This window comes from Rattus rattus, chromosome 7 (genome assembly GCF_011064425.1).
Source record: "Rattus rattus isolate New Zealand chromosome 7, Rrattus_CSIRO_v1, whole genome shotgun sequence".
NCBI classification, from domain to species: domain Eukaryota; kingdom Metazoa; phylum Chordata; class Mammalia; order Rodentia; family Muridae; genus Rattus; species Rattus rattus.
Window position 1 is genome coordinate 68,624,112 of NC_046160.1, and position 21,050 is coordinate 68,645,161.

The window sequence follows — 21,050 nt, forward strand, 5'->3', positions numbered from 1 at the left end:
AGGACTGAACTAGAAGCGAGGGACAGCAGCTCTTATCAGTACACTAGGGAATTGGAGCTGGAAAGTACCGGGTGTTCCAGAACGGCTGTTTACATGGACTACTTTCTTAACCCACGTTTCAGTTTAGGATGTTGTACACCCCACCCCAGTCCCAGGCCCTCTTCTTTTTCCTGTGTAGCCTTATTGTGTCCTGAAACTCATCCTGTACATCTGGCTAGCCTTGAACCCAGAGGTCTGCCTCTGCCACCCAAGTGCTGGGACGAAAGATGCTCCCCACCACACTAGGCTTATTATTATTTTTTTAATACTTCACTTTCTAAAAGAAGAAGAAAAATTAACTCGAGAAATTAAAACTTCCTTATGAAGAATCTCTTCAAATGTTTTGCTTTAAAATAAGTGCTTTTAGAGAGAATACCACAGATCTGAGTATTTCAGTATTAAATCAGTAAATTGTTACAAATATTGGTGTGAATGAAACTTTTTTTATCTAGGGGAAAATTATGCCTCAACTTTTAGATTCACCAAATAGGGGTTGTGTCCTGGTGTGCACTATGTGTAGAATTTTACAGTTTGAAAAACCAGTTTTCCAGGAGCTACTTCACCGACTTGGAATTACTCTCCAGTATTCAGCCAGCACAGCAACACAGGAACCGCAAGTTCCCATTACTTGTATCTCAACTTCAACTTCACTTTTAAGGCAAAAAACCAAACCAAACCAAAACATCAACGAAAAACCCTGGGCCGCTGTCCAAAGAAAAGTTTGCCAGACTAGAAGAAAACTATTGTTATTTCCAGTGGCTTCTTCCATTAGCCCTCTTTCAGGGCTTACATTTAAGGGTGGCTGCTGCTCCCTCAAAACGTAGGAAGAGAAGTGGCAAGTGAAATGAAGTTAGGAAGAACAAAGCCAGAACTCCAGTAAGACAAGATAGCAAGTACAGGCGCCAAAACTGACTATCATACTGTCTCCTGAAGTCACAAGTAGGCAAATCACAACTGCGAACTTCCTCTTTTGGACAATATGTTCTCCAGAATGCACTAACGGCCGCGACCCAAATCCACTGCCCAAAAGCACACCCGACCACAGAATGCGCTCGGGGCCCCGCCCACTTAGAGGCGGTGCTTTGGAACTCCTCCACTGGAACCCACCCCCGCCAGTACCTTACCAGAGCGGAAGCAGCTAGGCCGGTGCTCCGGAAGCAGTAGCCATAACTTCCGGGAGGGGCTTGTGTGCCTGGTCTGTGTGTGTGTGTGTGTGCGTGCTACGGGGTGTAGACTGTGTCTGAAATAGCGGGAACGCCATGTCCCGTGGTTCCAGCGCCGGTTTTGACCGGCACATTACTATTTTCTCTCCCGAGGGCCGACTCTACCAAGTAGGTGAGTGAACCAGGGCCGCCTGTGGGACATCTGAATTGCTCTGTCATGCTTCGGCCTGGAGCGAGCAGACGCGACCCAAGTATAGTTTGGGGCTTGAGGAAGGGCCTGAGCCAGGAAAGCAGAAGGATCGAGGTCGGGTTCACCCTCGTGTTCTCATCCCGTCTGCAAGCGGGCTTTGAGACAGAAACTAAAGCCTGGCTCTCTTCAGGAGTGCCTTACTGTCTAGACACAAAGAATTAGGGTATTGCACTGTAATGCCTGACTCTGACTTCCGGAGTCCTCTTTAGCTCAGTGATTCTCAATGCTACGCCCCTTAAATTCATTTCCTCAACCATACATTTATTTTCGTTGCTACTTCAAAACTGCAATTTCTTTACTGCTATGAATCATAATGTAAACATGTGTGTTTTCCTATGGTCTTAGGCGGCTTTATGAAAAGGCTAGGGGTCGCGACCCACATGTTGAGAACCACTGCTTAGCTTCATTCTACCTGGAGTCTGAGTCTTCCCTTCGCTAAGAGTAATTGGTTCCCATCCAACTAAAACACACACACACACACACACACACACACATCTCCTTACTCTCCTTTCAATATAGACAGATGACTTGCTTTGTGGGCAATTGTGTACAATGTCTGTGCAAAGCCCTATCAGACACTGCTGGTTCTAGAAAAGAGAAAAGTCTGACAGCTTAAAGGAAGTGACAGAGAGCCAGACAAGTAACAAGAGGAGAATACAGGTTTACAAGTATTTGCAAAGTTCAAAACTGAGAAATAAAAGAACAGTAATAAACTACTCTTGAGACTGGCCCCCGATCTTAACTCCCATGTGTAAGAATGCTTCTATAGTTTAAAAGCTGCTTCTCAATCTAGTTGAGGCTCAGTGTGTTAGTCATTACTAAAGGAACAGCACTAATGGACAGAAACCTGAACTTGGCATCAGTTACTCTGTGTGTGTAACAATACATTTTGGTAAATTGAAGTTGTGGCAGAGTTTAGGTTCCTGCCAAAGAAAACTTAGTGTCAGAAGGGCTTGACATACGTCTGGTCCAGGATGATTTTATTCTGAAGTCTTTTATCTCAGTGTCTTGACAAGGAGGGCCGTGCTATCTTGGTTGAAAATCCTAGAATTGGTGTGTAAATGGAGTTCTACTCACCTATATGCTTTCTATATTTGTTGTTTGAGGTGTTGCTTTCCCACTTTTACTCAGGACATGAGTTAGGCATTGCTGAGAGAAGAAACTGAAAGAAGAGTGTGAGCGGGCAGCGTAGTGGTGCAGAGTTCAGGCCTGCAGCCACACCTGGATTTGCATACCTGCTGCACTCCATACGAGCTGGCCTGGCAGCACAGAATCTTGGCTCAACTTCTGTTTGCAAAATTGGGCTAATAATTCCTTCTATTGTGTTTTGAGGATGAAATTAGGCACTGCATACATTGTTTACTGTGTGCTGTTAAATGTTGAGCATTTGGTCTAACAAGATGCCTGTCTGAGGCTTTGACTTTAAGAAAAGTCTGTTAAATTAGTTCCTCTGTAGGTAAGGAACCCCTTTCTTTGGGTCCATCCTTCTTCGTTTGTTAGTGAAGTATATTTGTCTAGTCACAAATTATAATTACTATGCATTAGACTAAACTTTAGATTCCACAAAGACACAGCATCCAAGAACTATAAAAATGCAAATTGTTAACCTAGACAGCTGTAGAATAATATAACACACTGGAGTTGTGATAAGGGAAGGAAGGATAATTGGTTGTTCCTCATTTGCCATAGTTTAAGCATTTAATTCCCAACACCAAAATCAATAGTTTAGCAGTGTTCAAGGAATAAATTTAAATTACACTACTAAACATAGTTATAAATATGATCTATAATTTTAACAGTACCAGTTAGTAGACCTTTAAGGAAATAACACGTTGATAACAATTGATTTTTTTTTTTTTGGCCTTTTCTTTAGACCTTAAAATAATAATTTAAAAAATTACATTATATCTATCCTCCCATGTAGATCCTGGAAATCAACTTAGGGTGTCCTGCTTGCTGGCAGGTACTTTACCCATTGAACCCTGAAATACCCCAACCTCCTAAGTGTTTATATGTGTGTGTATGTGTGTGTCTCTGTGCGTGTATCTGCCTGCCTGTCTGCCTGCCTGCCTATCTGTTTGAACTCAGGTTCTCTGTAAGAACAATACACTCTTAACCCTTGAGCCATCTTTCCAGCCTCGGAAATTTTTTTCCTAACGTGTGTATGCATTGTGTTTGTGTAAAAGCATGTGTCAGGAATTGTAGAGCATGTAGGTTTAAAGTTCAAGTTTTTAAAATTACATTGTATATGTTGTCTGTTTATGTGTCTGTGTGTCCATGTGCATACGTGTATGTCCATCAAAGGACAACTTAGGACAGTTGGTTCTCTCCACTCTGGGTTAGGAATGTAACTCAGGTTGTCCTGTCTTGCTGTGGGTGTCTTTACTTGATGGGCATCTTTCTGGCCCTGAAATCTTTTTTTCTTTCTTTCTTTTTTTTTTTTTTTTTTTTTTTTCGGAGTTGGGGACCGAACCCAGGGCCTTGCACTTGCTAGGCAAGCGCTCTACCACTGAGCTAAATCCCCAACCCGGAAATGTTTTTTCTTAATGTGTATATACAAATTGCATTTATATAGGTATGTGTTAAGTATTAAAGGCTGGAGAGATGGCTCAGCCGTTAAAAACCAGGCTCACAACCAAAAATATAAGAATTAAAAGAGCACACTGGTTTAAAAGCTTAATTTTGTTCGGGATGTAGCTCAGTGGTTATAGCACCTGAGAAGAAGATGAGGTGGGATACAGAGGAAGAAGAGGAGGCTGTTAATTATGTGTACACACATAAATGTCTACACCAAAAAGTTAAAAGCTCATCACTGTTATAGTTTAAGTCTCATAGTCTTCATCTTGTGCCAGTTCCAAGATAGCTAACGAGACCACTTTTGAAGACACCTGTTTGGAAAACAAATATTAGGAAGTTGTGTGAAATGCTTCTGTACCTTCCTTTTAGGGAAGCAGCAGAACATCTCTTGGTTTTTGTTGTTTTTTAAAGACTTATTTTATTTCTAATCATATATATGTGTGTGTAAGTCTGCATGGGAGTATACGCACTTCTTTAGTACAAGTGCCTGCAGAGGCCAGGAGCATTGGCGCCCCTGAACTGAAATTTCAGTTGATTATTGAGCTGCCTGATGCAGTTCATGGGAGCTGAACTTGAGTCCTCTGCAAGAGCAGTAAACACTGTTAACTGTGGGGCCATCTCTCCAGTTCATCGTCTCTTCTCTTCTTTCCTTTCCTTTTCTTTTTTGTGTTTGTTTATTTGCTCTGGGTTTTTGTTGTTGTTGTTGTTGTTTGTTTGTTTGTTCTTTGGGTGTTTTTTTCAGCCCTGGCTATCTTGGAACTCACTTTGTAGACCAAATTGGCATTTTTTATTTGGTTGGTTTTTTTTTTTCCTATTTTTTATTGAATATTTTATGTATTTACATTTCAAATGTTATTCCCTTTCCTGGTTCCCCTTTTTCCATCCCCCTTCCCTGCTTCTATGAATCCTCTATGCCCCCCCCGTTTTTTTTTTTTAAATCAAACTTTACAGGATGTTTGGATCTTTCATTTTAATTTTCCAACAAATATTTATCTAGAAAGAGGAAATTATATTTATGTGCCCAATCTCAATATAGCATTTTAAACAAAAGTGCAAAGTCTAACATTGTGCTGCTAATTAGTAGCACCCCAGAATGCCTTATGTAAGCCTGATGTGTGCCCAGAAGAGGAGGATGTGCTTCTCTGTTGTTTGCTGGCATTACAGTGTGAGCTGCTTACACTGAGCCATTCATTACCTGGTTTGTTTGCTTGTCTGAACTTTTGACGATAGTAGACATAGTACCTTTATAGTTAGTCTGCTTCCACCCTAATGTTACAGAAATGAGAAGTTGAAAATGGTAGGAAATGTAAGATTTGTCTTTTGTCTGGTGGTGATGCACGCCTTTAATCTCAGCTTTTGGGAGGCAGAGGCAGGTGGATCTCTCAAGGGCAGCCTCATCTACAGAGTGAGTTCCAGGACAGCCAGGGCTATACAGAGAGAAACCAGGTCTCAAAAAACAACCAAACAAAAAGATTTGTTTTTGTTTTATGTATATGAGTGTTTACATGCATATGTTCATATGCACCATGTACTTCTGGGTGCCTGCAGAGACCAGAAAAGTGCCTTGGGATTAGAGCTCCGGTGTTGTGAGATGCCATATAGGTGCTAGGAATCAAGCCCAGATCCTCTGAAAGAGCAGCAAGTGCTCAAAACCACTGCACCATCTTTCCATCCCAGCAATTTTCATCTTAATAGCTTGTTTTTATATTGAGCATAAAAACTACTGCTTGACAGTTTGTTTTCGTTTTTGTGCGTGATGTGTGCACATGGTAGAGTATATGTGCTGGATGCACACTCCCGCATTAGAAGCCATCTGTTAGCTTCCTCTTTCAGTTTCTACCTATTCCTTTGAGACAGGGACTCTCACTGAACCCAGAAGAAGATTGACTACTGACAATGTCCAGTAATCCCCCTGTAATCCTACACACGCACACACACACACATACACACACATGCTCACACACGCACACACAGACACACACACACGCACACACACTCACGTGCACATACTCACGTGCACACACACGCTCACACACACAGACACACACACACGCTCACACACACACGCACACAGACACACACACAGACACGCACACATACTCACGTGCACACACACGCTCACACAGACACACACGCTCACACACGCACGCACGCTCGCTCACACGTGCGCACGCACACACACACACACACACACACACACACACACACACACACACACACAAGCAAGCATGCTCAGGCGTTACAAGCATGTGGCCAGGCCTGGCTTCCAGTGTGAGTGCTGGGTTATTTGAGTTTAGGGTCTCATACTCGCACAGCACTCTTTCCTGCTCCAATTGTTTTTCAGTTTGGAGAGGGATTGTGTGGAGGTCAGAGAAAAATTACACGAGTTACTTGTCTCCTAACAGATGGAATTTGGGAATCAAACTCATCTCATCAGGCTTGGTCCTGATTTTTTTATCTGCCAGACCACCTTGAGGGGCTTAGTGATTGTTTTGTTTTGAGACAGTTTTGTTGTATCTGAGACTGGCTTTGATCTCGAGGCAGTCCTCTTGCCTTAGCTTCCCCAGGACTGAGATTACAGGCATGTCACCACATGTGGCCACTTTTTAATATGTAGAAAATGACAGTTTCAAAGGCTGGGCCTCAAAAAACAAAGTAAGTAGGGTCAGGTGTATTGATGCACACACCTGACAGATCTCCATAGTTTCAAGACTATCCAGGGCTATATCGACTCTGCACAAAATAAAAGACCTGTGTAAAAAAGCCAAGCATGGTAGGTGTGTGTTCATGATCTTTGTAGTACCAGTTCTGGGGTGGCTGATCTCTAGCCTAGAATACTTTGCAAACTCCAGGCCAGCAAGAGACCCTATTTCAAAAAACAAGATAGACAGCCCTGAGAAGTGAATGGCACCTAAGATTCTCCTCTGGCTGGGTACACAAGCGCGCGCGCGCACACACACACACACACACACACACACACACACACACACACACACAATTCACTTGGATCTTTACTTTTTTTTTTTGAAGAATTTTATTATTTTAATTATGTGTGTCTGCATGTGTGCATATGAGTGTAGATGCCCATGGAATACAGAAGAGGGCAATAGAGCTCCTGGGGCTGGAGTTAAGGGAAACTGTGAGCATCCTGATATGTGTGTCCTCTGGAAGAGCAGTTACCTCTCTTAACTGCTGAGCTAGCTCTCTTAGCACCTATTTATATAATCACCTCCAGTATACACTAAAGTTCACTTGATAAATTTTTCTGTATCATTGTTTTAATTTTTTTTATTACTTTGTGAGTATATGTGCTACAGTGTACCAGATTGTATTCAGACAGCTCTATTGAAGGAGTTGGTTCTTTGCGTCTGCGTTCTGATGTCAGTTCTGGAGATTGAACTCAAGTCAGTAGGTACCCTAGTTAGGTTTCCATTGCTGTGGCAAAACACTATGACCGGAAACAACTTGAGGAGGAAAAGTCTATGGTTTTCACTTTGTGATCACAGTCCGTCACTGTGGAAAGTCAGGGCAGGATCTCAAGCAAAGAGCCTGGACCCTGGGACTGAAACAGAAGCCACGGAGGAACATTGAATACATGTGTTTCTTATCCTGGTCATTTACAAAGCCTCTGACTAGTGCTCAGAACCAGTGTCCAGAGTATCACCTAAAGTTAAGTTTTGAGGTTGTCAACTATGTAGCAAAATTTAAGTTATAACTGGGATTATAAATATTCTTTTTTCTTTTTTCTTTTTTTCGGAGCTGGGGACCGAACCCAGGGCCTTGCGCTTCCTAGGCAAGCGCTCTACCACTGAGCTAAATCCCCAACCCCTTGCATTCACATTTATAAGCACACATTCTGAAGTTTGTAATGAACCGAAAAGCCCTGTGTTAATTGGAAGTTACAAAAATTGTAGTGTTTTCTTTCCATTCTTGAGACAGGATCTCATCACTTAGCCCTAGTTGCCTAGACCACACTGGGATTAAACTTCCAACTGGTACACAAAATATCAGTATGAAATCTAATATCAAACATTAAAACTGCATGTGGTTATTGATCAAAACTCAACAGAAGTACTAAATCTTTAGAGCACCAGTTTTGACCTAGGAAAAGCAGGCATAGTGAAACAGTGCCCATAAAACAGCTTTGAAAATAATAAGACAAATTAAGATCTGCTGTGATAAAATTAAAGTAAAACTCATGTCAAAATTTGGCACTTGAACCTAATGAAAATTCAGTAAAAATAAAATTGGAAGAAATGAAGCTGGTTTGACTGGTTTATTGACATTTTTATTATTTTGACTTAACTTCTCTTGGTTGGCATTCTTCATCCCGTTAGCTTAACTAAGAATCTATGATAAATTATCCCACCTCAGCCAGACATGCTTTTAAATCCCAGCATTTAGGAGGTCCAGGTCAGCCAAAGCTACATAGTGACAGTCTGTCTCAAAAATGGAAAGAGAATGTTTCTACATTTTTTTTAAGGCAGAGTCTCTTGTATCTCAGGCTGCCCTCAAACTCCCTGTGCAAAGATGACCTTGAATTTCTGACTCCTGTCTCTGCCCACCAAATGCTAACATTCTAGTCACCACGTTCATTCAGTTGATCCAACATTTTGTGCGTACTAAACTAGCATTCTACCATCTGAGCAACATCCCTGGGCCCTCTTCCACCTATTTAGAAAAACAACAACAAACCTGTTTTGTTTTTCCAGAATATGCTTTTAAGGCTATTAACCAGGGTGGACTTACATCTGTAGCTGTCAGAGGAAAGGACTGCGCAGTTATTGTCACACAGAAGAAAGTACCTGTAAGTAACACTGCCCAGGTAGTCAGTGGCTACAAAATCCAATGTGGGGATTTTCTGTGATTCTTGAACAGAATTATATCACTACCAGTTCACGTTAGCACCAGTCTTGGTTTGACTCCGCTTGGTTACTAATCACTGAAGGGACTCTGAGCAGCTGTAGCTCCTTTGACTGAGTTATAATATAGAACCACAGTAAACAGAGTGAGATTACCAAGTCCTTTGTTTCCTGGGACCTTTAATCCACAGAAAACATCTAGTAAAACATCGTCCTCTACCCCCTTGTGAAAGATTGGTTCTAACTGTAAAGTGAACAGAACATACGTGTCTCAGAACTCCTATTTTACAGTTTATTATTACGGTCTCGTGCTGTTGGTTTTTTATAAATGTACGGAGACTGTGGACTTTAAAGTGACATGGTGATTTATTTTGTTCATTAGGATAAACTACTGGATTCCAGCACCGTGACTCACTTATTCAAGATAACGGAAAACATTGGCTGTGTGATGACAGGAATGACAGGTAACTGCAAACAGCGCCTTCCTGGAGATGCAGCCTGGCCGTACTCCTGCCAGATTACGTTGTATTTGTGAACTTGTTTTTGTATTTATCGATGGTGTATGTGAGAGGGGTGCACTCTGTCAGGGCATGTATGAGGTCAACCACCTGTGGAAGTTGGCTTCCTTTACAGTATGGGTTCTTAGGATGGGACTCAGATTGTCAGACTTAGCAGACACCCTTACTTGCCAGCCCTGTGTTTTCTGCTTTTTTTTTTTTTTTTTTTTTTTTTTTTTTTTCGGAGCTAGGGACCGAACCCAGGGCCTTGCGCTTGCTAGGCAAGTGCTCTACCGCTGAGCTAAATCCCCAACCCAAATCTTTTTTTTTTTTTTTTCTGGGGCTGGGCACCGAACCCAGGACCTTGCGCTTCCTAGGTAAGCGCTCTACCACTGAGCCAAATTCCCAACCCCCGTTTTCTGCTTTAAAGATCCCTTAGTACCTGATTTGGGGGTGTTATTAATAGAGTCACTATCTTCCAAGGTTAATATTAGTTTATGTTTGTATAATATGTTCACTTGTTTTTTTTTTTTTTTTTTTTTTGAGATAATTTCTCTCCCCAGGTCTGTATCTCTCTGTTTCAACTAGACTGTCTGGCTAGCAAGCCCTCAGGATCATCCTCCTATTTCCAGGGTACACACACATATGCACGCACAGGCACACTCACCCCAGGGTTACAGGTATATTGCCTACCTTTAACATGGCTACTAGGGTCCAAACTTAGGTTCTTGTGTTTGCACAGGACTTTACCTGCTGAGCTGTCTATTCAGTCCCTACTAAGATGTTTTAGACTGCCCTGGTCGGCTGGTCACTTAGTTTAGTTGCCTGATTATAGTTATTTACTTGACTTAATGGCTTTTTGGTTGGGGTTTGTTTTTTTGAAATAGGGTCTAGAACTCCACTGTGAGACCAGGCTGGTCTCCTAGGGATCTGCCTGCCTCTGCCTTCTGAATGCTGGGATTAAAGGTGTTTGCCACCTTGCCTGGCTGATTGGTTGTGTTTTTAGACAGCATCTTGCAGCATAGCTCAGGCTAGCTTCAGAGTCAATAACTATTCTGCTTCAGCTTACCGAGTGCTGGGACCACAACTGGAGTGGACCAACCATTCCTGCTTCAGCTTACCGAGTGCTAGGACCAAGGAGTGGGCTAACCATTCCTGGCTTGTGAACTATTTTGACATCATAAGTATAATAGAGTTCTAGGTCTTTATATTGCTAGTAGGGCATCTGGACCCTTCATGGATACAGTATTTGAGATGTGGTTAGTAATTTAAGTGGACCTAAATAATTACTCTTTCTCAGATCTAGTTATGACACTAGTTAGAAGTGAGTGAGGGTTTCTACAGAATTTACTTTGACCTTCAATTTTCTAAATTCACAATAAAATTCATGTCTAAAACATGAAGAGGTTAATTCTCTCTCCTTAAAGTGTGTTATTTAGGAGGCTAGAGAGATGGTTCAGGAATTAATATCCCTTGCTACTACAAAGGACCCAGGTTCAGTCCCAACACCCACATAGCAGCACATAATCCCCTTGTCTATGATCTCCACTGGCTTCTGGGGCACTTGGCACACATGGTACACATAAAATTAAAGTAAATCTTTTAAAAATAGTGTTTCTCATGAAACTTTTTTAAAAAGTATATTCTTTGAGTCATTAGACATTTTTTTCCTCTCTCTCAAAACAGCGTTTCTCTGTGTAGCTCTGTCTGTCCTGAACTCTCATGGTAGACCAGGCTGGCCTTGAACTCAGATCTACCTGCCTCTGCCACTTAAGTGCTAGGATTAAGGCAGGCATGTGCTACTAGCTCCTGGCCATTATTAGACTTTTTTATTATTACATTTATTTGTGCACATAATGTGTCATGAAAGCATGTGTAGACATCAGAGGGCAGCTTATGGGAGTTGTTTTTCTCCTACCACATTGGGTCCTGGGGATCAAACCCAAAGCCATCAGGTTTGCTGGCAAGCCCCTTTATCTGCCGAGCCATCCAGACAGCTCAGGTACTGGATTCTTGTAGAAACTATTTTGACTGCTGGTGAAAGGCTTGGTATAAAAGAGTAGTATGGTATAAAAATTAGTTAAAGGTTTTAATTTCTTTCTGTTGTTACATGTACTCCAAGCCAAGTCACTCAGTGTTCGTTATCACAAGAAAAAGCCACAGAGAACCCCTTGTCCTACTATCACGTGTCTTTGACATAAACGTAGATATCTGTGGTGGAGAAATAGGCTTTTAGATTCCTTCCATTTCTAAAGTGGTAACTCTTTGGGGTTTTGCTTATCCTTCAAGCTGACAGCAGATCCCAGGTACAGAGGGCACGCTATGAAGCAGCTAACTGGAAATACAAGTATGGCTATGAGATTCCTGTGGACATGCTGTGTAAAAGAATTGCTGATATTTCTCAAGTCTACACACAGAATGCTGAAATGAGGCCACTTGGTTGTTGTAAGTATGCTCAGAAATCTTCTAAGGAACTGTCTAAGGAGTTGTAATTGTCTTTAGAGAACATGTATAAAGAAACTGAGGCTACATGAGTTCTGAACATGAAGTTTGAAATTACAGCTTTGAGTTCTATTTATTTTTTAATCAAAATATTTCTATTTAGGCTTTGTGATTTGAAAGTTCTATTTTATTAGGCTGTTGTAATGGGGTTCTGGTGTAATTTCAGGCATTTTAACAGTGTCAATGCCACTTTTTGATCATTGAGTAAAGATATGGTTTGTCTCCCCCCCCCCCCTTCCCCCCTTTCCCCTCCCCCTTCCCCTCTCTCCTTCCCCTCCCCCTCTTCCCCTCTCCCCCTCTCCAGTTTCTCTGTGTAGCCCTGGTTGTCCTGGAACTTGACTGTATTTCTGTGTGTGGTATCGAGTCCCTAGAACTAGAGTTGAGATGGTTGATTGTTGGGACTCGAACCCTGATCCTCTCTAGAAGAACAGCCAGTATTCTTTAACTGCTGAGCCATCTCTCCAGTCCCTGATTCCATCCCCCCTTACTCTTACTGAGTAGCTCAAGCTTTTCTCAAATTTGTGATCCCCCTGCCTCAGCCTCCCAAGCACTAGCTTACAGGTATGCTGGCACCTAATGTTCTCTTCTGCTCAGTTCCTTTTATCCCTGCTCCTCCATTGGTCCCTTAAATGTTGTCACTTACGTGCTTTGTTCTTGAACCTTGTCTTCCTCTTTGCTGTCTGATTAATCTCACCCCCTTGAGGGCTTCACTTACTACCTATATGCTGGTCATTTACCTGGTTTCTTAACCATCCCTTTGAGTCATTTCTGTTCTACACGCATCCTCAGCTTCTTCTTTATAGTCTCAGTCTACTCTCCCTGGTCATGTAATTAAGGATCGGCAGAGGGTTGCTTCAGAGTATCTATTCCCGTCTCCTGTCGTTTTCTCATTGCCTTGTTGCCTTTATTTCCTATCTGGTTTATTCATTTCTTCTGTCCCTTCTCTCTCTAAATCTGTCCTCTGTATTCAGGAATTATTCTAAAAATGAATTTTGATTGTTACAGCAAAGAAAGAGGGATCTGAGGAGATTGGGGGTGGCATGGGCTTTGGTCTCTTTGAATAAACTTCTTACAAGTTCAGTGAAAGCTGAACCTGTGTAAAATAATGGCAGTTGATGGATCCTTTCTCGAAACAGAAATGTGCCTGCTATCTAATCTGTCACTGGTAATAAAGCACATTTTAACGGTTTTGGGAAAACAAATAAACCTAAAATTAGTGACCAAATAATGAGTAACAGCAATAATGATAACACCAAAAAGGGAAATTTTTGTAGACAGCATAATATATTTAACTGGCCCTTTCTTTTTAGGTATGATTTTAATTGGTATAGATGAAGAACAAGGCCCTCAAGTGTACAAGTGTGATCCTGCAGGCTACTACTGTGGCTTTAAAGCCACCGCAGCAGGAGTGAAACAAACAGAGTCAACCAGCTTCCTCGAAAAAAAAGTGAAGAAGAAATTTGATTGGACATTTGAACAGACAGTGGAAGTAAGTCAGCCGGAAGGCGTGGTGGACCTTCTCTCCCTGCTCTGGGAGAGTGAGCATCATTGTGTTATTGATAGGATCCAGGTGTGCTAGTTTGATGGTAGAATTGATATCATTCAGCTCACATGGGGGGAAGGGGGGCTGCTTTATTCATTTTAATCTCTACCTTCACACTTCATGGGAAACTTCAAAAACACAAAATAGGGAAATAAGACTAGACTCAAAGACTGGCGTGGTTATATGATTAGTAGACTCAAATTGGGTTAAACTTTTTTGGATAACAAGTATAACCACTAAGATTTGGTAATATTGTTTTGTTAACATTTATTCTTTTAAAAAATATTTATTTGGGGGTTGGGGATTTGGCTCAGTGGTAGAGCGCTTACCTAGGAAGCACAAGGTCCTGGGTTTGGTCCCCAGCCCCAGAAAAAAAAAATATGAAAAAATATTTATTTGTGTGTGAGTGTGTGCATCTGCCACGACACTCATAGGCGTGAGGACCAGTTGGCAGGAGACAGTTCTTTTCTACCATAGGACTTCTAGATTGGACCCAGTTAGCTTTGGCAGGAAGCACCTTTGCCCAGTGAGCTGTCTTGCTGATCCAGTAATAATTATTTTCATGGTCCTAAATAAAAGCAGCTACAAACCAAGTTCTTGGAGAGCAAAGTGTTTCTTAGTAAAAGAATATGTGAGCAGAGGGCTGGAAAGAGCTCAGCTAAGTGCTTATCTCGTAAGCTCAAGGATATTGGGTCAGACCCCAGAACCTTCATTGCAAACAAACAAAACCTACTTACCATGACACATGCTGAGATCGTAGCACTGCTGGCCAGCCCAGCCACGCTTGGTTCAGGCCAGTGAGAAGCCCTGCTCCTAAGACTGTCCTTGACGTTGACACCCACATACAACTCTTTTTTATATGGATATGGTGGTGTACATGTGTAATCCCAGCACGCAAGAGGCGGAGGCCGAAGGGTCATTGTAAGCCTGAGGCCAGCCTGGTCTACGTAGTGAGTCCAGAATAGTCAGGGCTGTAAAGCAAGGCCTTTCTCAAACAGACAAACTTTTAATTGTTTAATAATTTTATCTTATCTGGAAGAAAATATAAAATGTTCCTAAAATTATAACTTATAGTTACATTAATCACATCAGATATAAAGCCATTTAAAATATTCTTAAATTGTCATAACCATAAAGTCATCATCAGCCATCAGTCTGAATGACCAAATCATTCTTTAGTCTCTTTCACAATTGGTGCTCAATATAGAGTTTGCTTATACAGGTCATCAAGCAAGTCAATTTTTATTTATGTTTTGGCTGATTGATTGATTGGTTTTATTTGTTTTGTTCTCTGTGTAGCCCTGGCTGTCCTAGAACTCATTCTTAGACCAGGCCGGCCTTAAACTCACAGAGATCTGCTGCCTTCACCTCCCAAGTGCTGGGACTAAAGCTGTACCACCACACTGGGCTGCAGACGAATTTTTATGCACTCCATCTATAAATTGTTTAACTTGTGGCTATTTAATAGCAGCAAATGATGTCAGCAATTTATAGGACTGCGTCACTGAAGCACAGAACAAGCCTCTTGTGTTACTGGAACATTATGTTTTAATGTTGACATTCTTTTCAGACTGCAATCACATGCCTGTCTACTGTTCTGTCGATCGATTTCAAACCTTCAGAAATCGAAGTTGGAGTAGTTACAGTTGAAAATCCTAAATTCAGGTGAGTTACGTTTTCAGCCTAAAAAGCTGGAGACATTAGGGTTCCTTTGTGCTCTACTGTGTGAAGAAATGTGATTCTCTCCTTTTTTCCCCCAATGTCTAAGGATCTATTTCAAAAATTTCTTGGAAATACTTATAATTCTGGCATTGGGGAGGCCGAGACAGGGGTATCATAAATTCAAGGGGCACCCTGGCTCATATAACAAAAACCCTATTTCAAAAAAACAGATGACTAAGGGGTAGCTCTGTAGAAAAGTGCTTAGCTTACATGTTCTAAAGTCATGGGTTCAATCCCTAGCACTGTTAAAACAAAACAACTTTATTTGAAGTCTCTTAAAACAGAAGCAGTTTTTCTCTGTCCTTTAAGTAACTTTATATATAACACCAGATATAACACACACACACACACACACACACTTCTGCAGTAGGCACACACACACACTTCTGCAGTAGGTGCTCTCCACAAACACACACACACACACACACACACACACACACACACACTGCACTAGGGTGCTCTCACAAACACACACACTTCTGCAGGGTACACACACACACACACTGCAGTAGGTGCACACACACACACTTCTGCAGTAGGTGCACACACACTTCTGCAGTAGGTGCACACACACACACTTCTGCAGTAGGTGCACACATACACACACACACTTCTGCAGTAGGTGCACACACACTTCTGCAGTAGGTGCACACACACACACATCCGCAGTAGGTGCACACACACACAACTGCAGTAGGTGCACACACTTCTGCAGTAGGTGCACACACACACAGACACACACACTTCTGCAGTAGGTACACACACACTTCTGCAGTAGGTGCACACACACTTCTGCAGTAGGTGCACACACACACTTCTGCAGTAGGTGCACACACACACATACTTCTGCAGTAGGTACACACACACACACACACACACACTTCTGCAGTAGGTGCACACACACACACACTTCTGCAGTAAGTGCTTTTCCCCACTGCTGAGTTGCTTGCTTGGTTGCCTGCAGGTGATATAAACAAAAAAAAATCCCACAGAATTACAAAAACAGCCCTTTTATCTAGCCTAATAATTTTTTCTATACAAAAAGTTTCTCTTTATTGTTGATTTGTTTCTTTGAGCCCAGGCTGACTTTCGCCCCCAGAACTGGGAGGATAGACCACCACCCCGCCTGTTCTCTTTTTTTAAGCACTGAAATTCCCGTGGGTGCTTTCTTTCTTGTCTTTTGAAACCTTCTTAGTGCATCTGAATGTTACTTGCATTTCACTTTAAAATTGAGCAAGAAACTAAGATCTGTGTAGGCAAACCATTGTACTGGGCATTGTACCCAGGCCTGCAGTCCAGCTGTTGGGCAATTGAGGTAGGATTAGAGGTTCAAGGTCAGCCCTGAGAACATAGTGAAGCCTATTTCAAAATAAACATTTCTTTTTATTGTTTTGTTTGTATGTATGTTTGTTTTTTGAAACAGTTTCTTTGTGTAACCTTGGCTGTCCTAGAACTAGCTGTGTGGGCCAGGCCAGTCTCAGACTCACAGAGATCTTCTTGCCTCTGCCCTCTCAAGTTCTGGGATTGGTGGCATACACTGCTACCCCCACCGTAAGCACATTTTAAACCTCTGAGAGTGTAGCTAGGGTGAGAGTGCTTGCCAGCAACAGAGACCCGAGATTCCATCCTAGTACTGGGAAGGGGGAAAAGCCTTTGTATAATTTCTAAATCCTGAGATAGTAGGGGTTTTATCTTTGTAATAACAAAGAACATACAGAATTGTGTAAGAGTCTACAACTTTATAAACTCTTTCTCCAAGTTGTAAGGAAAGTCAGATCATTTTGACAGTCTACCATTTTAGAAGTTTAGTAGTGAAGTCAGACTTGGTCACACATAGCTGTAATTCTAGATCTTGGGAGTTAGAGGAGGGAGTATCAGAAGTTCAAGGCCATTGTTGCCTACATAAGAAGTTCTAAGCCAGCCTGGGCTACCTAAGTTATGAGCCCTTGTCTCAAACAACAGGCAGGATCTCAGCAGTGACAAGTCCTGTTACCGGTGTTGACCAGCAGAAGTTGTCAACTATCAACTGTGGTTTGCAGCTCCTTTGGGGGTTGAATGACCCTTCCTAGGGATCTTCTAAGACCATTAGAAAGCAGACGTTTACATTACGATTCTTCTCTCTTTTTTCTTTTTTTTCGGAGCTGGGGACCGAACCCAGGGCCTTGCGCTTGCTAGGCAAGCGCTCTACCACTGAGCTAAATCCCCAACCCCTACATTACGATTCTTAACAGTAGCAACAAAAGCAATTGTGGGGGTCACCACAGCGTGAGGAATATATTAAAGGGGTGAAGCATTAGGACGGTTGAGAACCCCTGCTTTAAGGCAAACTTATAGGGAATTGGAAGTACATGTTCCACATGGAGTGTCTTCTGGTAAGTAGATTGGAAACAGTATAAAAACTTGATTTCATGGACAGTTACTGAATCCAAGCAACTTTTCTTTTTTCCCCAAGTCTGTGTACGTGCCCATTCACACATATGTGAGAGGTCAGGGGTTTGGTTTTGTTTTGTTTTCTTTTCTTTTTTTTTTTTTTTTTTTTTTTTTTTTGAGCTGGGGACTGAACCTGGGGCCTTGCGCTTGCTAGGCAAGCACTCTACCACTGAGCTAAATCCCCAACCCCGAGAGGTCAGGGTTTGATGGGGTTCTCTACCTTATCTACTGAAGGAGGATCTCACGAGCTCCCTGACTCCCCTAGTCTGCAGTCAGCTTCCTTCCCAGCTTGGGGAATACAGGCAGGCTGCCATGCCTTCCCGTGGTGGGGTTAAACCCCAGTTCTGCTTGTGCAGAAAGCCATTCATTCACTATGCTATCAGCTGCCCTTCCCCTCACAGTTTTTGTTACATTGTTTAACTTTCTCACCCCTCGTTTCATTCAAATTTAATTTATATTAAGATTTTAAGGCATTAACACTCAAACTAAATTGAACATATTTTATGTAACTTAGCTTCATATTAATTCAGTTGAAATGTTTTCAACCTTAGCTACAATTAAATTCTAGGTCTGGTATCAAAAGAACACATTCGTATATACATGAAATTGACTGGGAGTTTCTGCAGCATAAAATCAGTAAGAGTCATGGATATATAGACTTAAGAGATTGTTTATAGATTGGTAATTGCTGGAGTTAGTTAGTCCATATATGGAAGTTAGTTGTACTATCTTTTATATGTGAAATTTTTCATAAATAAAATTTTTTAAAGTAAGCAGTTGTGGATTTTTACCCTTTGCCTTCTAGGATTCTTACAGAAGCAGAGATTGACGCTCACCTTGTGGCTCTAGCAGAGAGAGACTGAACACTCTTATCAGCTTACCAGATCCATGATGCCATGTGCCTATGTGTTTAGTAACAACAAACTGACATCTTAAAGGCCCTGGATTGAAGATGAAAACTCTCCCACTCCTCCTGCCACTGACTGGTTAGGACTCTGTATAAATAAAACAGTGCTTTTGAAAACAACTGTGTCCTGTCTTCCTTGAGCTCAGTTTTCAGTAAAAGCCTCAGTACATATAGGGCAGTAAGTGCTGACTTACGTTTGTGTCACAGCTTAAGTCGTTGTTTACAAAGACACATGCCACGTTGCTTTTGGAACACAGGTCCCAATTCAGACGATTAACTTGGCATAATGAATAAACCCAGACTTGGAACCTGACTTTGAAATTATGTGACTGAGTTATGTGAGACTGGCTTTTATTTACACTTCTTGTTGGAGTGGGACATTCCTGGGCTCAGTTCTCTGGAGACTTGCTGCTAAAAGATGCGCTGGCTGAGCCTGGTGTTTACCCTTGCCCCCGGGATTGAACTCGGTTGTGCTGCTACGTGCTCTGCCGAGCTGCACCTCCAGCTGTCTTCCTAGTGGTTTAGTCTGTCTAACAAGTATCTATTTTAGTTTTGCATGGGTTTTGGGGTTTTTGTTGTTTGTTTTGTTTGTTTTGTTTCATTTTGTTTTTTGAGGCAGGATCTCTGAAATTCATTGTATAGATCAGTTTGGCCTCAAACAGAACTTAACCTCCCCCTGCCTCCTGAGTGCTGGAACTAAAAGTGTGCCACCATGCTTTGCTGCTCCTAGTCCTTCCTAGCCACCTTCAGGAAGCAGGATTAGAAAGGATCTGTTTCTGTTTCGTTAAGATTAAGTAATGAAAGCAGAAAACACATTTTATTTTTAATTGTGTATTTAATGCACACACATAAGTGCAGATGCCCTTGGAGGCCAGAGGTGTCAGGTTCTCCAAAGGTTGGGTTATGTATGGTTGAGAGCTGCCTGGTGTGGGTGCTGGCAGTCGGACCTGGGTCCTCTGGAACCTTAGCTTCTGAGCCACTCTCCAGCCCGACACAGAACTGACTTTACAGTTTAAAGATAACACCATTAGCAAATGTTAAGGGGAAATGGCACATTTAGAATTTATTTTAGTTAATATAGTTACTACATATATTTTTACTTACTCGTATGTGTATACTCATGTGATTTGTGTATACTCATGTGATTTTATGCATATCATGTGTATAGGACACACCCCCACCGCACCCCACCCCACCCCACCCCCAGAATTGAAATTTTAGGTGGTTGAAAGCTACTTGATACAGGTACTAGGAACTGGATTCCAAATCCTTTTGTAAAGTTCTCCTCTTAAGGTATTTTTAACTTCTGAGCCATCTCGCCAGTCACCTTTTGTTTGTTTGTTTGTTTGTTTGTTTGTTTGTTTTAGACTGGTTTTTCTATATAGCCAAGACTGTCCTCACTCTGTAGAGCAAACTGGCTTCAAACTCAGATATTCATTAGCCTCTGTCTCCCTAGAACTGGGATTAATGGCATATGTCACTATTCACAGCTAAGGATATTTTTATATGTACAGTATTTAAAGTTCTTTTTTGTTTAAAGACTTATTATATTTATATGAGTACGCTGTCGCTGTCTTCAGATACACCAGAAGAGGGCATCAGATCCCATTACAGATGGTTGTGAGCCACCATGTGGTTGCTGAGAATTGAACTCAGGACCCCTGGAAGAGCAGTTAGTACTCTTAACCGCTGAGCCATCTCTCCAGCCCAGATCTTAAAGTAGTTACAGTGACCTAAGTCATTGATTGTTTGGGAAACAATTCAGTACGTTCTGTGTCCTGTGCGCTGAGCACGACTTGTTGACCTGACTGGTCAGAGTGTGCTGGATGAACAAAATACCAGATCCTCAAGTCAGAGCTGTCTTGGTCCTTTTTAGGAAGGCCATGTGACCATGCTGCCACTAGAAGCAGGAAATGTCACCAACTACATCCTCTTCCAAGCTGAGTCAGGAGTAATACATCTTCCTAACAGGGAAGCAGTTCTTTTAGTTCAGTGGCTGCTGTTCTGAGATCACTCGACCGCATCTGTTAGGTGCTCAGGTCACCATCACTAGTTTGAAAGTGGAGCCAGAAGGTCCACTGTCCTGAACAGGACAGCACCCACAGCTGACCGCACTCTGGAAGAAGATAAACTGGCCAGTGGGTTTTGTTTTTGTTTTTTTGTTTTTGTTTTTTTTTTTTTTTGGACATAGAAAACTAAAATCAATTTGATGGGGAAATCTAGAAGGATGAGGATTAATTCTTGAATAGTGTAGTCCTCAGAAAGACAAGTATGACATGTTTTTTTCATATTAAAAATCCAGATTTTAAAAAAAATGCATGTTTTGGCAGACAGAACTATAAAGTGGGGTTTTCAGCACCAGATATGTAAAGTGAGAATATAACTGTTACAAGATATGGCTGAAAAGAGTTTTATTGTAGATATGAGAGTACAGACAGAAGCATTGGGAAAGGTCCAGAGCAGAGAGAGGAAGTGATAAACTAAACATGGCCATGAGAGGAAAGGGAAAGGTGGGGGAGAGCTCACAGAGAGGGGCCAACAAGTCCAAGAAAGCCAAG

The 21,050-nt window shown here is 41.8% G+C and overlaps 1 protein-coding gene across 1 annotated transcript; it reads left to right on the forward strand.

Annotated features, from left to right (window-relative positions):
- The first annotated feature begins 1,193 nt into the window (after window positions 1-1,193).
- Psma6 (proteasome 20S subunit alpha 6) lies at window positions 1,194-18,609 on the forward strand. The gene is made up of 7 exons (XM_032907753.1): window positions 1,194-1,374; window positions 8,742-8,836; window positions 9,274-9,355; window positions 11,678-11,833; window positions 13,201-13,379; window positions 15,004-15,098; window positions 18,391-18,609. Exons 1-7 carry the CDS (start codon window positions 1,299-1,301, stop codon window positions 18,446-18,448), a joined length of 741 nt encoding a protein of 246 aa, XP_032763644.1. The 5' UTR covers window positions 1,194-1,298; the 3' UTR covers window positions 18,449-18,609.
- Window positions 18,610-21,050: the final 2,441 nt, after the last annotated feature.